Genomic DNA, 12,422 nt, shown 5'->3' with positions numbered 1-12,422 from the left:
ATGAGGCCGGGGTGGCATTCATTATTGAGGATGCTACTTAGCATCACCTTTATAAATACCTTTGTTCTTTGCCTCCTCAGTGTCTTATAAATTCTACTGACTAATCTGACAGTTTAAACAGTCATAGATCAGCTGGTGTTTTGACAAAATTACCATGAACAGAGATCAGAGAACACCAAAAAAAAAAAAATTTTTTTACAGACTTTTTTTTCACATAGAATGCCTTCCCACTGTTAGTTGAAATGAACATACTTTTAAAGAAAATAGAATAGGTGCAAATATTTTTATATTTCTTGTGTAACCATGCAGAGGTACAGAAAAAGTTATAAAAGGAGGTATGGTTTCCATGCTGTAAGATTTGGAAAGGCTAAAAATATATAAAGGAGAAAACCCATCAAAGTCATATGATGCCATTAGACACAAATTAAAATAGAACCTAAGAAGACATTAATAATGTAGAATATTTTTTAATGTGACATAGCAGATGGGTTTACAGGAGGGGTCAATGAATTGTAGCCCAGAGCTAAATCCAGTCCACTGCTGCTGAGCCCTGACTGAGAGGACCGTAGAAACAATGTAAAAGAATGGAAGGCAATTACAATTACGTGAAGCACACTGCAGGAAAAAAAATCACGCACACGCAGTTCTCGTAGAAATGCTACATTCCCTATCTGGCAAATGTCAAAGGTAAGCATCTGTGAAGATAATACTAACATTATAATCACTTTATCAATTTGGAAAGCCTGTGCCAATCAGGCAAATTTTATCCTAAAGAAACAAGCCTGATCAAAAATCTAGTGAGCCATGCTTCCAAGTAGGAGCATGGCAGCAGCTGAGAGCTGAATCGCCACATATGCTACCCAAATATCTCAGAGAACAGCAGAATGACTGGAAACCGCCATGATCTACACTTTCAGCAAACTTAAAGACAAATAAAACTCATACACACCAAACAGCACACTGCGGACCGGCTGAGAAACAACTTGAGTCCACTGATGAATGAAAGGGTAAAGAAAATGTGAGCTATACACACACACACACACACACACACGGAAATATTATTCATCCCCCAAAAAGAATGAAATCCTGTCACTTTTGACAACATGGATGAACTTTGAAGGCACTATGCTAAGTGAAATAAGTCAGACAGAGAAAAGACAAATACCATATGATCTCACTTACATGAGAAATCTTTAAACAACCAAAAGCTCACCGATACAGAGAACAGACTGGTGGGTGCCAGAGGGGAGGGGAGGCGATGAAATGGTGAAAGAGTCAAAAAATACGAACTTCCAGTTACAAAATAAGTAAGTCATGGGGATGTAATGTACATGGTGACTATAGTTAATAATACTGTAGTGCATGTATGAAAGTTGCTAAGAGAGTAAGACAGTCCTCAAAGTTCTCACTCATCACAACAGCAACAACAAAATTCTGTAACTGTGTATGGTGACAGATGTTGACTAGGCTTATTTTTTAATATATTCAAATATCGAATCCTTATGTTGTACACATGAAACTAACAGAATGTTGTCAATTATACCTCAATTTTTTTAAATCTTAAAAAACAAAGTAAAAAGAAATGAAGTCTGTGTCCCCAACCATTAAGTCTTGGCTGGTCCTGTGCTAGAAGTGAGGCTGGGTGAGTTCCAGGGTTGCTTAGGAGGACTTCAGACTCTGCCTTTGCCCTGTTGGCAGTCTTCATGAGCTGCCCTGAGGCTGCCATGCTAAGAAGCTGATCTCCCACACTGGAGGATGAGAGCCATGTGGAGGAGAAAAGTGATGCCCAGCCAACAGCCCACACCAACCATCAGACACGAGAGTGAAACCATCTTGGCTCTTCAAGCCCAGCCAGCTCTCCAGCTGACCACCACATGGGCGAGTCCAGGCTAAATCAGCAGAGATCTGTCCAAGAAACCTACAGAATCACGGGAAAATAACTCACTGTTTGGCAATTAAATTTTAGACGGTTTTTTACCCAGCAATAAATAACTTGTACCACTGAATATTATGAAATGAAAATGTGTCAACTAGAAAAGGTAGACATCATTAATTGAAAAAAAGTCTGGCTACAAATTATATGTCTTATCATCTTGATAAAACATCCATGCAGACACAAACACAAAAAATCCAGATGGACAGACACTAATTAATAACAGAGGGAAATACAAATAAAGTAAACTGGGGAGTGAACACAGGTTTTTCTTATTTTGGTTTTTTTATATCTTCTATATGCATATAGATGCTTTTGTAGAAATAAAATAGTATTTAAAAAATATAATTTTTATAAAGGCCTATAGTATATCTATTCATCAGGCAAAAAGATCAGCTGGGTCCCTGAAGGGCTCAGTATATAAATTCTCGCTATTAACCTCCAATAGTATATAAACCTACATAAGGTCAGTTAATCAATAAACCTCTAGAGACAGTTATAGGTGAACTGTGTCCCCTTCTCCCCCAAATTCATATGTTGAAGCCCTAACTGCCAGCACCTCAGAGTGTGGATGTATTTAGAGACCACAGAGGTAATTAAGCCCAGCCGGGCGTGGCTCAGCGGTTGAGCGTTGACCTAGGATCCAGGCAATCGGGGTTCGATGCCCGGTCAGGGCACATGCCTGGGTTGCGGGCTCGATCCCCAGTCGGGGGGTGTGCAGGAGGCAGCCGATCAATGACTTTCTCATCATTGATGTTTCTCTCTCTCTCTCCCTCTCCTTTCCTCTCTCTGAAATCAATATATATATATTTTTTTAAAAAGAGGTAATTAAGTTATTAAAATGAGGCCCTTAGGGTAGGCTCTAATCCCATCTGACTTGTATCCTCATAAGAAGAGGAACTCTGAACACAAAAAGCAACACCAGGGGTCTGTGTGCATAAAAGAACCACCATTGAAAAGGCAGCAAGAGGATGGCCATCTGCGAGTCAAGGAGAAAAGCCTGGAAACAGATCCTTTCCTTGTGGTCACCCCAAAAATTCAATAAGAAAGAAATTACATTAAATAATCTATGTGGGGAGGAGGTAGAGGGAACGTTTTCTGGATGCGCCGCCTTACTCATGATGGAACAAGTATGTCTAGTTCACATTCTACTCTTCAGCTGGCCCAAGAAATGGGTTTCCTTGTTTTGTTCCGTATTTGTTTATTTATGGGCCACTGGCAAAGAACAAATAATGGAGAACCAACAGCGAAAAAGCAACATTATTAAGGACTATTGTTTTTAGTCAAATAGAAACTATTTCACACGTATACTTTTAAATTCAAAACATTTTTTACAAAAACTACACTATTTTCAATAAACAAACAAAAATTGAGCGCAGTTACAGTAAGAGAACAGAGAGAAAGAGAGAGAAGCCATGGCGCGGTGGTAGAGTCCAAGAGTTTGGGTTCTCACTGCTTCTGGCTCAGACTAGCTGTATGATATTAGTCTCGTGGTTTAACTTTTATGAGCTAATTTACTGTAAATATTATAAAGGGAGAAACCTGAACAGGATCATTTCTCAACCAGCCCTCGTGAACTCCCTAGGGCTTCCTTGGAAATTCTGGGAGGGTGAGAAACAGAAATAAGCTGGCAGGGCTTGGTGCCCTTGAGCAGAGACTGGAGCAGAGCTAGTCAGTTCTATTTGTTTTCCAATTGAATGATCGTGTTTTCAGTTGAGGGAAGAATTCTGCTGCTAAAAATGTTTGAAACCATTGTATTAAAATGTTCTGTCCCCTAGAGCCTAAAATTCTGAACATCATATTTAAAAATCAGTAAATAACATAGCTGAGTAGACACACACAGGATGCAGAATGAAGGGTCACATGATAATTACTTGCTGGAACAATAGGCAGAGAGCATTAGCGGGGACTCAGCACAGGAGACTGCAGCTTATATGTATGAAAGATTTAGAATTGTTAGTAAATGGCAGGCATTGCAAAATGAACCTGAAGTATAACCTCATGACTCAAAAAATGAATGAATGCAACTTTAGGCATCATTAATAAGAGCATAATTTCCAAAATGAGAGCATTCAATAAAATTGCTGAATATATATATTTAAAAACCTACTTGTACTACCAATAATCAAAGAATACAGGCAGCGCTGTTTGGCAAACTTTGATATGATTCAGAGCGGAGTTCCAATCTTTATTCTCAAGCTTACACAACATATGTAACATCAAAAAATGCAGGTCCCACAGCACAAATGAGGGGATGTGGGCAGTGTTTTTGCGAGGGGTGGTGATGCTATGGATAGTACCCAGCATAGCACTGGCACACAGTAGGCATCAAGAACAGCTAATGCTTACAGAGCACTGTGTGAATTCTGTCTCGTCTCATTGCCAGAAGAGTTTAAAAATAGGGGATCATAATACATAAATGCAAATGATCACAAGAATGGCACTAAAACTGTAATGGATGAAATTTCAATGGTGGCAGAGTCTAGCACTAGAAGCACTGCCATTTACGTCCAGTGGGAACAGAAAAGGGCACAACTTTTCGGCAAAGCAATCCAGTATTATGTGCAGAGGACACTGCCAACATCCATATACAATGGTCCCAAGGTCTACTAGGGAAAGGAAAGGATTCAGAAAGTGCCAGTGGGTAGAAATGGGAGTGATCAAAGGGGTGACTGGGTATCTCCATTATAGGCAGGGCTTTTCTTTCCATTTTATTTTTCCCAATTACTGATTTCCATGAATATCCCTTTGTAGGCCCAAATGAGTGCATTTCTGGGAAGTCCTGAAGCAGACACTGTAGTCCACTTCTACTTAGCTCCTCACATTTGAATGGAAGCTCACTGTCCACCTCCCAGGGATGCAGGTGCTTCATGTGTCTCTTAAGGTTAATAAAGGAGTGCTAAATAGCAGTGAAATTCCTGCAATTCATGTTCACAGAAATGCCACCAGAAAGAAAAAAATGAAAGTTAAAATAGTCATTTCTTCTAAGTTTGAAATGTGTTACCTTGTGATTGCATTACAACTCAAGGTCCCCCCCCCCCAAATGTTTCTGTAACAAGTCTGATGACAACTGACACGTACCTAAAATGAGATGAAGTTTAGTTTCTGTCTGGAAGGCATAGTGCAACGTCACCAAAAACGGCGACTGCCTGATGTGCTCCAGGACCTGTCGCTCCGTCCGTGTGTGCTCTGTAGTTTTGGCTTTTTGAACAATCGTTGCCTTTTTCAAAACCTTCATGGCATACAGCTTTCCAGTATCATGGCCACTTATTTTACGAACTAGAAATACTTTTCCATAAGCTGAAAAAAAAAAAAAAAAAGAATTAAAATGCTACACAGGCAGAATGGTAATTTATTGGAAGTTGAAAGTTACAATGCACACAAAAAACACCCTCTTTGAATGAAAAAGTATCCCTAGTGCTGTTTCAAATAGTTCTTTGATAGATTTCCTCAATTTTATGCCAAACATGTTTCTAAATCTAATCTTCAGTATTTACATATCTAACCGCTGCTGCAAAGTTATGCTTTCACTCTTACTGTTACTCTCTCCTCAATATTTTTAGCTCTCGGAAACCAGCTGTTATTATGGTCAATTAGCCACAATCCAATTCTGGAACAACTAGGACATTTTAGACATCAGATAAAACCTCTAGGTTTTGCTACCGATGTAAATGAATAGAAACAGTTCTTAATGAGAATCTCATACACATACATAAATCAAGTATCTCAAGTACCTCTCTACACTTATGTAAAAAGTCTAAATCAATATAAGCTGACATTATATAAACAAAAGAGATCTTCAGATTTAAAACAAAACATTAAAAGATCTTAAATGGCAAGCAATACTGACAGAAACCCCTCTACATCCCAGGGCAGTAATTCAAGGCTTACTAGGTCAATCTCGACACATTCTCCCTAGGGGCTCAGTTGGGCAAACCCTGTGTATGTGCCACTCCCCTACGTGAGGAACTGGGACCTATGGCACTGTGCCCCTCGGGCAGAGCAGGTATCTGCATTTGCTTAGAGAAGGGGGGAGAGGGCAGGAAGTGGTGGGAGGAGGGAGGGTGGGTAAAAACACCCTGCAAGGGAAGGGGTAGGTCCCCAGTTCATGCCTGCAAGGTAAAACAAATTCTCTTCCCTTTAAAGTGCAGACACCACCTATTTAGTGCAGATGAGGGGAGCAACAATCACAGAGTTTGGGCCAGCTGCAGCTGCGCAGTCGCATTTCCCTCCAGCCCTAGAGCCTGCAGACCAATCTGTCTCGGTGCCCGGCTGTTAGGTTGGTGGGCTCGCAGCCTTTTGGCAGCAGCAGCAGCAGTGACGCGAGGGCGCCTGGCTGCCGGGGTTCCTGGGAATCCAGCTCCGCCACGCTGTGATCGGCCTGTCCGCTGTGGTGGGAAAGCAGGTATGGGAACCTGCAATGCGCTGGCAGGACCCAGATCCCGAGGGCAAAAACCTCTATGAGAGGAACCCAGACTCCATGGCTGCAGGGACCCTGCTGTGGATGGAACATGCGAGTTGTCGTCTTCTGTGGCTCCTCCACTGTCTTGGTCTTTGGCAGCACCTTTGTGGCATATCTGCCTAACTACAGGGTGTACGAGTAGGCCCGCTGGGAAGCTGAAAGGCTTGTAAAATACCGAGAGGCCAATGGCCTTCCCATCATGGAATCAACTGCTTTGACCCCAGCAAGATCCAGCTGTCAGATGAGGGCTGAATGGATGCCCAGTGGGGCTCAAGAAGCACCACCTTCTTCCCCTCCCCCCATCTCAGTTCTGCCCTCTTCTCACAGCACCTTATTAAAGGGACTGAAAATGTGAAAAAAAAAAAAAATGCAAACACCGCCTGAGATGGTTAAGCCAAGTACTGCTTTTGAAGTTAAACCCTTTCAAATCATCTGGAGTCAGAGTTCTGACCCACACCTGGGCTTCCACACTCTGCCCACTGAGCACATAATTCTGGTCTAACCCACCCACTAGAATAAGAGAGCTTTACAGGAAGGGCTTTCATACCCTGTAAGTTATTCAGTTCAGTGCTTCAGGAAGTAAATTAGTACAGACGTGTGGTGTGGAATGATCAGTGAATGACTGTGACACTCCTAGGAAGGAGGAAACCAGCACTTCTTAAGGACTTGTTATGCCGGGCTCTGTGCCAAACATATTCCACAGATTGATTCACTTGATCCTCAGAACGGCCAATGTTGTACTTTCAGTAATGCCATTTTACAGATGACATAAGTAAGGAACTGGCCCAAAGACTTGGATAAGAAGGTAAAGCGACTAAGCTTCATGCTTCAGCAGGACTCTAATTTCTTTATCAACAAGCAGCGGCTTCCAATACTCTATCAGCAGTCTTCACAGAAGTCTTGTACATCAATTTCATCAGAGCCAGGACCTTTAAGAGATACTCTGTCAGGAAATGTGAGCAGAAGAGGGCACAGAGCTCAGTTTTCCAGAGGACTGGCCTTGCAGCACTCGACTGAACTTGAGGTAGAAGTCCTACTTACTTTGAGATTGAGGGAAAGTAAATTCTAAGAATAAAAGACAGGGATTAATTCCTGATTTAGCCTGACAGGCATCTGTGACCATATGAAGGAGGTAAGTCTTTCAGCTCTAGGCCCTACAGACAGTGTTTTCGATTCTGCCGAAAACCTGTGTCTCTCCCCTGGCCAAGCAGCCATTCTGAAGAGAGAACTGAATCAAGATAGCCACGCACACTTTCCAGAGCTGCAGGAAGATTTCCACAGGCTGGAGGAAAACTGCGGCTAGCTCATGAAGGTTACTTCTGTCCAAGCTGAAATGTGGATTTATAATTCTCCTCTACCTGAGATAGCACAATGCTGACAAACCTTGCTGACAATGATGTCAATGGCTGGACGACACAGGAAATAACAGAAAGTGAACTCAACAGTGTCAGGGGAAGATGTCTAGGTCCTTGCAGCAGGTGTCAGTTTGCTTCTCCAAATGTCAACTCATACTCCACCACAATCATCACTGTGTATCAGGTTTTTAGCACTTGTTGTTATAAAGAAAAGTTAAAACTGACTGGCAGTTTTAAAACAAGATGACATTCGTGCTGCCTGCCATGTCAAAAGCCGCTGAATAATTCCAAGCTACTTTTTCAGGCTAAACAAAAGCAGCCTTCTTGCTGAAATTTACTTTGAGCATAATTAAACTAATCTTCATTTTGTCAAATTTGAATTCATTAAAAATTTTTAGGAAGTAGCCTTTAATCTTTGTATTACAATGATGAGATTAATTTGTTAAAAATATTTTTATAGCCTGACCAGCATGACTCAGCGGTTGAGCATCGACCTATGTATGATCCAGGAGACTGAGGTTCAATTCCCAGTCGGGGCGCATGCCCGGGCTGTGGGCTTGATCCCCAGCAGGGGTTGTGCAGGAGGCAGCTGATCAATGACTCTCTCACCATTGATGTTTCTATTTCTTCTTCTCCCTTTCCCTTCCCCTCTCTGAAATCAATAAAAACATATTTAAAAAAAAATAGTTTTATAGTCTGTAAAAGCAAGCAATTTACAAGGCCATAAATTAAATGCATGCAAAATTTGTATATATTTACGTGCATTATTTTGGAGGAAAGGGCTAAGCACCATTGTTCTAAAAGGCCTCTGGTTTATTTCCTTCATTATAGGCTCACCTAGAGCATGCTGCTCTCACTGGGATCTGAATGGCTTGGCCACTAGGAGATCATTTCTTTCTGTCACTCAAACTTTTATTAATGCTGCTAAACACTGTATATGCTGTACAAACTGCCTACAGGCCAGACAGAACTTGTAGCATAAACTACTGTACTTGAACTACTGCTTTAAAAAAACACAAAAGGCAGAAACTCTCTTAGTGACTTCCACTTAGACAACTCCCAGGACTAACTGATCCTCCCCCCCCTTTCCCTCTGTAAAACGCACCTCCACACACTGAACGCCTCTACCTAGCTCACCGTACACTTCTGTCCCGTGCGGTGCAGCCACCTGCTTCACATCAGTCACTGATACTCACTGCCCTACCTGTTTATTATTATTATAATTTAACTAAATATTACTTAACCACTGAGGCGTAAATGTGAAAGCAGAGAAAAATGAGGTTGAATGCTTTGGAAGAATTAGATGAAAGCAAGACACTTCAAAAGAAGTGCTGAAAATTTAGGTGTGGGTGAAACAACTATAAAAGGCTAGGAGGGAAAATTATGAAAATCTAAAAGGTTTTGTACTCAGATTACTTCAAATGTGTCCGGTTCTCACTCCACTTTAAAGAATCCGAAACTTAACTTTAGATGATGCATTAAGAGTGTGGTTTATGCAAAATAAATCATTGTTTAAGAACCTAGTCTCAAACAAGGAGTATTGTGCCTACCTCCAAAGACTGGCAAGTGAATATGCATTTATACATTTTAGGTGAAAAGTAGTATAATCAAAAAGTATATATTTATATATATATATCCTTTTAAAATAATTTTCCATTTTAACTGGAGTGGCTCAGTTGGCTGAGCGTTGTCCTGTGCACCGAAAGGTTGCCAGTTCAATTCCTGCTCAGGGCACATTCCTGGGTTGCAGATTCAGTCCTGGGCAGGGCACGTATGATGTTTCTCTCACATTGATGTTGCTCTCTCTCCCTTCTCTCTAAGCATGTCGTCGGGTGAGGATTAAAAGCAATAATAATAATTAAAAAAAAAAAAAGCCTTACAGCTCCTAACACTTGATTTCCTATTGCTCTTAAAAAGAATCCCTAATATAGCCTAGAGTAGCTGGCTTCCACCTCCCTCTCTCCACCTTCTCACCATCTCATTTAGCTAACTCCTTCAGCTATCCAGCCTTTCCCTTCTGCCCAGACTAGTACAAGTCCTCTAATTTTATTCTCTCATACCACCATGCATTCTCTGTCACAGAAATGAGCAGAAATATTAATTTTCATGTAAATTTGTGATTGCCTCATTATCTAACTTCCACTGGACTGTAAATTCCACAAAATTATGGACTTGTCTGATTTCACTCACTTTGTATCATTAGCAAGTAACTCTGAAGCTTGCATATTGTGGAAACTCAGATAATGTTGAATGAGTGAAAAAAATGAACAATCTAACAAACAGGAAAAGACCAAAGAAACAGCTCTATAAGTATAGCCAAATACCCTCTTCTCAGCTGATAATTTTGATACAAGGTTGAAAAAATTAGCAATGCAGATCCACAGCACAGAGCTACTGCTTGCCAATTCTTTCCTTTTAGGGAAGGGACAATGAGCTCTCATGAAGTAATGCCTCTTAACTCGTGCATTAAATATGATCCCTGGCAATATTCTCTGGTCAAAGAGAACGCAGGAACCCTAGCTGTCCCCATGTTGGAACAGGGGAGTATCTTAACATAGTGACATCCATACATGGCCACTGCTTTTCTAATCTGCCACAACTATGTGAGAATTAGAATGCCTGGTCCCTTTCTCATACATAATTTAACTTGGGGAAAGATTTCTATCTTTCCACATGTGATAAGCCCTGGGCACTGACAATCAGTCCACCTGTCTTCCCCACCCTCTTCCCCTGTAGAGCTTCATTCGCCCCAAGACATCAGTGTCGGAAATGAAACCAAACAAGAAATACACCCTGGAACTATGAATTTCATTTGTCCTGCCTTTGGAAACTGGTATCCTTGTTAACAGGCCAGCTGAACGGACATGGGAAGTAATGCTAGAAAGCATATATCAAGCCCCTGTAAAACCACCACCCTTGAAAGGATTCTCAGAGAAGCAACTTCATTTCAGCATTACTGCCACACAACTGATACACAGAGTTCAATGGTGAAACTGATCATAACCTGGAACTTCTAGATTCATCTGAAACACTGGATTAATTAGACCTCAGGAACACTGTCCATCCCAGTGATTCTCTACAACCCATCTTCTGTTAAGACAGATTGACAGGGAGCATCTTACTTGGACCACAGTAGCAGCTAAGGAAGACTTTACTCAGATTTTAGTAAATTGAACTTTAATCTTCTGTGTGTCACTTTTTAGAGACTACATAAAATAAAATAAGTTGTTTTCAAAAATATCTCTGGCCCGGCCGGGTGTGGCTCAGTGGTTGAGCGTCAACCTAGGATCCAGGACATCGAGGTTCAATTCCCTGTCAGGGCACATGCCCAGGTTGCGGGCTCGATCCCCAGTTGGGGGTGTGCAGGAGGCAGCTGATCAATGACTCTCTCATCATTGATGTTTCCATCTTTCTTTCCCCCTCTCCTTTCCTCCCTCTAAAATCAATAAAGATATATTAAAAAAATAAATAAATCTCTGGATCTTTTATCAAATATGCTGTTTTCATAATATTTAATGTCCATGATATAGGAGCCATTTGATAACTTCAGTGCTTGTTAAAGTCTCTGTAGACCAGTTTTTTCAAACTCTGGGCTGTGACCCAAGAGTGGATGATGGTATTAATTTAATGGTTCCAATTAGCATTTTCAAAAACTAAAATAGAACCAAATATACTAAAAGTGTTGCATGACACTTCTGTTTCCTCTTTATACATATGCACATGTATATGTACATATGAATATAAACAAATCTGAGCACATGGGAGGAAAAAAAGAGGGCAATACAGAATAATGGTTAAAAATAGACTGGAGCTAGACTGCCTGGGTTTGCATCCTAGACGTGCTATTTAGAAACTGTGTGACCTTGGGCAAAATAGTTAATGTGACTGTCTCAATTTCCTCATCAGGGACAGTAACAGTTCCTACATCATATGTATTGGGGATTAAATAAATTTATATAGGTGTCTACAGTAAGGCCTGGCAGATAACAAACACTATGTAAATGTTAGCGGCAAAAAGTTTATGTCTGTATGTCTATGCAAATACATAAATATACATACTGAGTTGCAATATAAAAATGTGCCTATTTCATCCTATGGGTAATAGTCAAAAAAGCTTGAATACCAGTGTTCTAGATGAATTTATATGTCTTTCCTTTAAAAAAAGAAAAAGTAGGCCAAAGAATCTTCCCTTTATTCCCACCTCTTCTTAACCTCAGAGTTAAATTTAAGACTCAGTCACAATGACTGTTTCATTCCAGGTGACTACAACATCTATTGCACTTTGCTTGTCTCTGGCTTTTGCTCTTTTTTCTTCTTCTTTTTACATTTTTAGGTTCCTTTTTCCCCCCATCTTTGAAAGCGTTCCTAAACCTCTTTGAAAATAGGTAAATTTCAAAACACATTTAAAATAAAATGTACTTGACTTTACATATTTATCAAACAGAAGCACTGCTTCCTAAATTCCTTTATACAACAGATAACTTAATTACAAACTAAATTCCAAATATTAAAAAAACCTATTAAATTAAGTATTTCAACATAACTTTAAAACAAAAAAGGAGAATTTGAGCCATCTACTATAACTATTTTTTAATAGCCACTGTTTGCTAGGATTTGTAAAATCATAAAAACAAAATTACTAAGATTAATAAAGGTAGACTGATTAAAACAG

At 40.4% G+C, this 12,422-nt stretch overlaps 1 protein-coding gene and 1 pseudogene across 3 annotated transcripts in view; one reads left to right on the top strand and one right to left on the bottom strand.

Annotated features, from left to right (window-relative positions):
- Positions 1-12,422, bottom strand: part of RPS6KA5 (ribosomal protein S6 kinase A5) — a 106,632-nt gene that overhangs the window by 57,535 nt on the left and 36,675 nt on the right. For 2 of the 3 annotated variants that reach the window (XM_087818572.1, XM_087818575.1), the window contains exon 3: positions 5,015-5,233. In XM_087818572.1, the coding sequence (XP_087674698.1) occupies positions 5,015-5,233 (219 nt within the window). Of the gene's footprint in view, positions 1-5,014; positions 5,234-12,422 lie in introns of those variants that run through there. The other variant, XM_087818580.1, reaches the window with a different exon arrangement.
- LOC148094015 (NADH dehydrogenase [ubiquinone] 1 beta subcomplex subunit 11, mitochondrial pseudogene) lies at positions 5,912-6,647 on the top strand (annotated as a pseudogene).

Source organism: Miniopterus natalensis, chromosome 1, assembly GCF_054644295.1.
Source record: "Miniopterus natalensis isolate mMinNat1 chromosome 1, mMinNat1.hap1, whole genome shotgun sequence".
Lineage (NCBI taxonomy): Eukaryota > Metazoa > Chordata > Mammalia > Chiroptera > Miniopteridae > Miniopterus > Miniopterus natalensis.
This window is presented reverse-complemented; position numbering and strand designations above follow the sequence as displayed.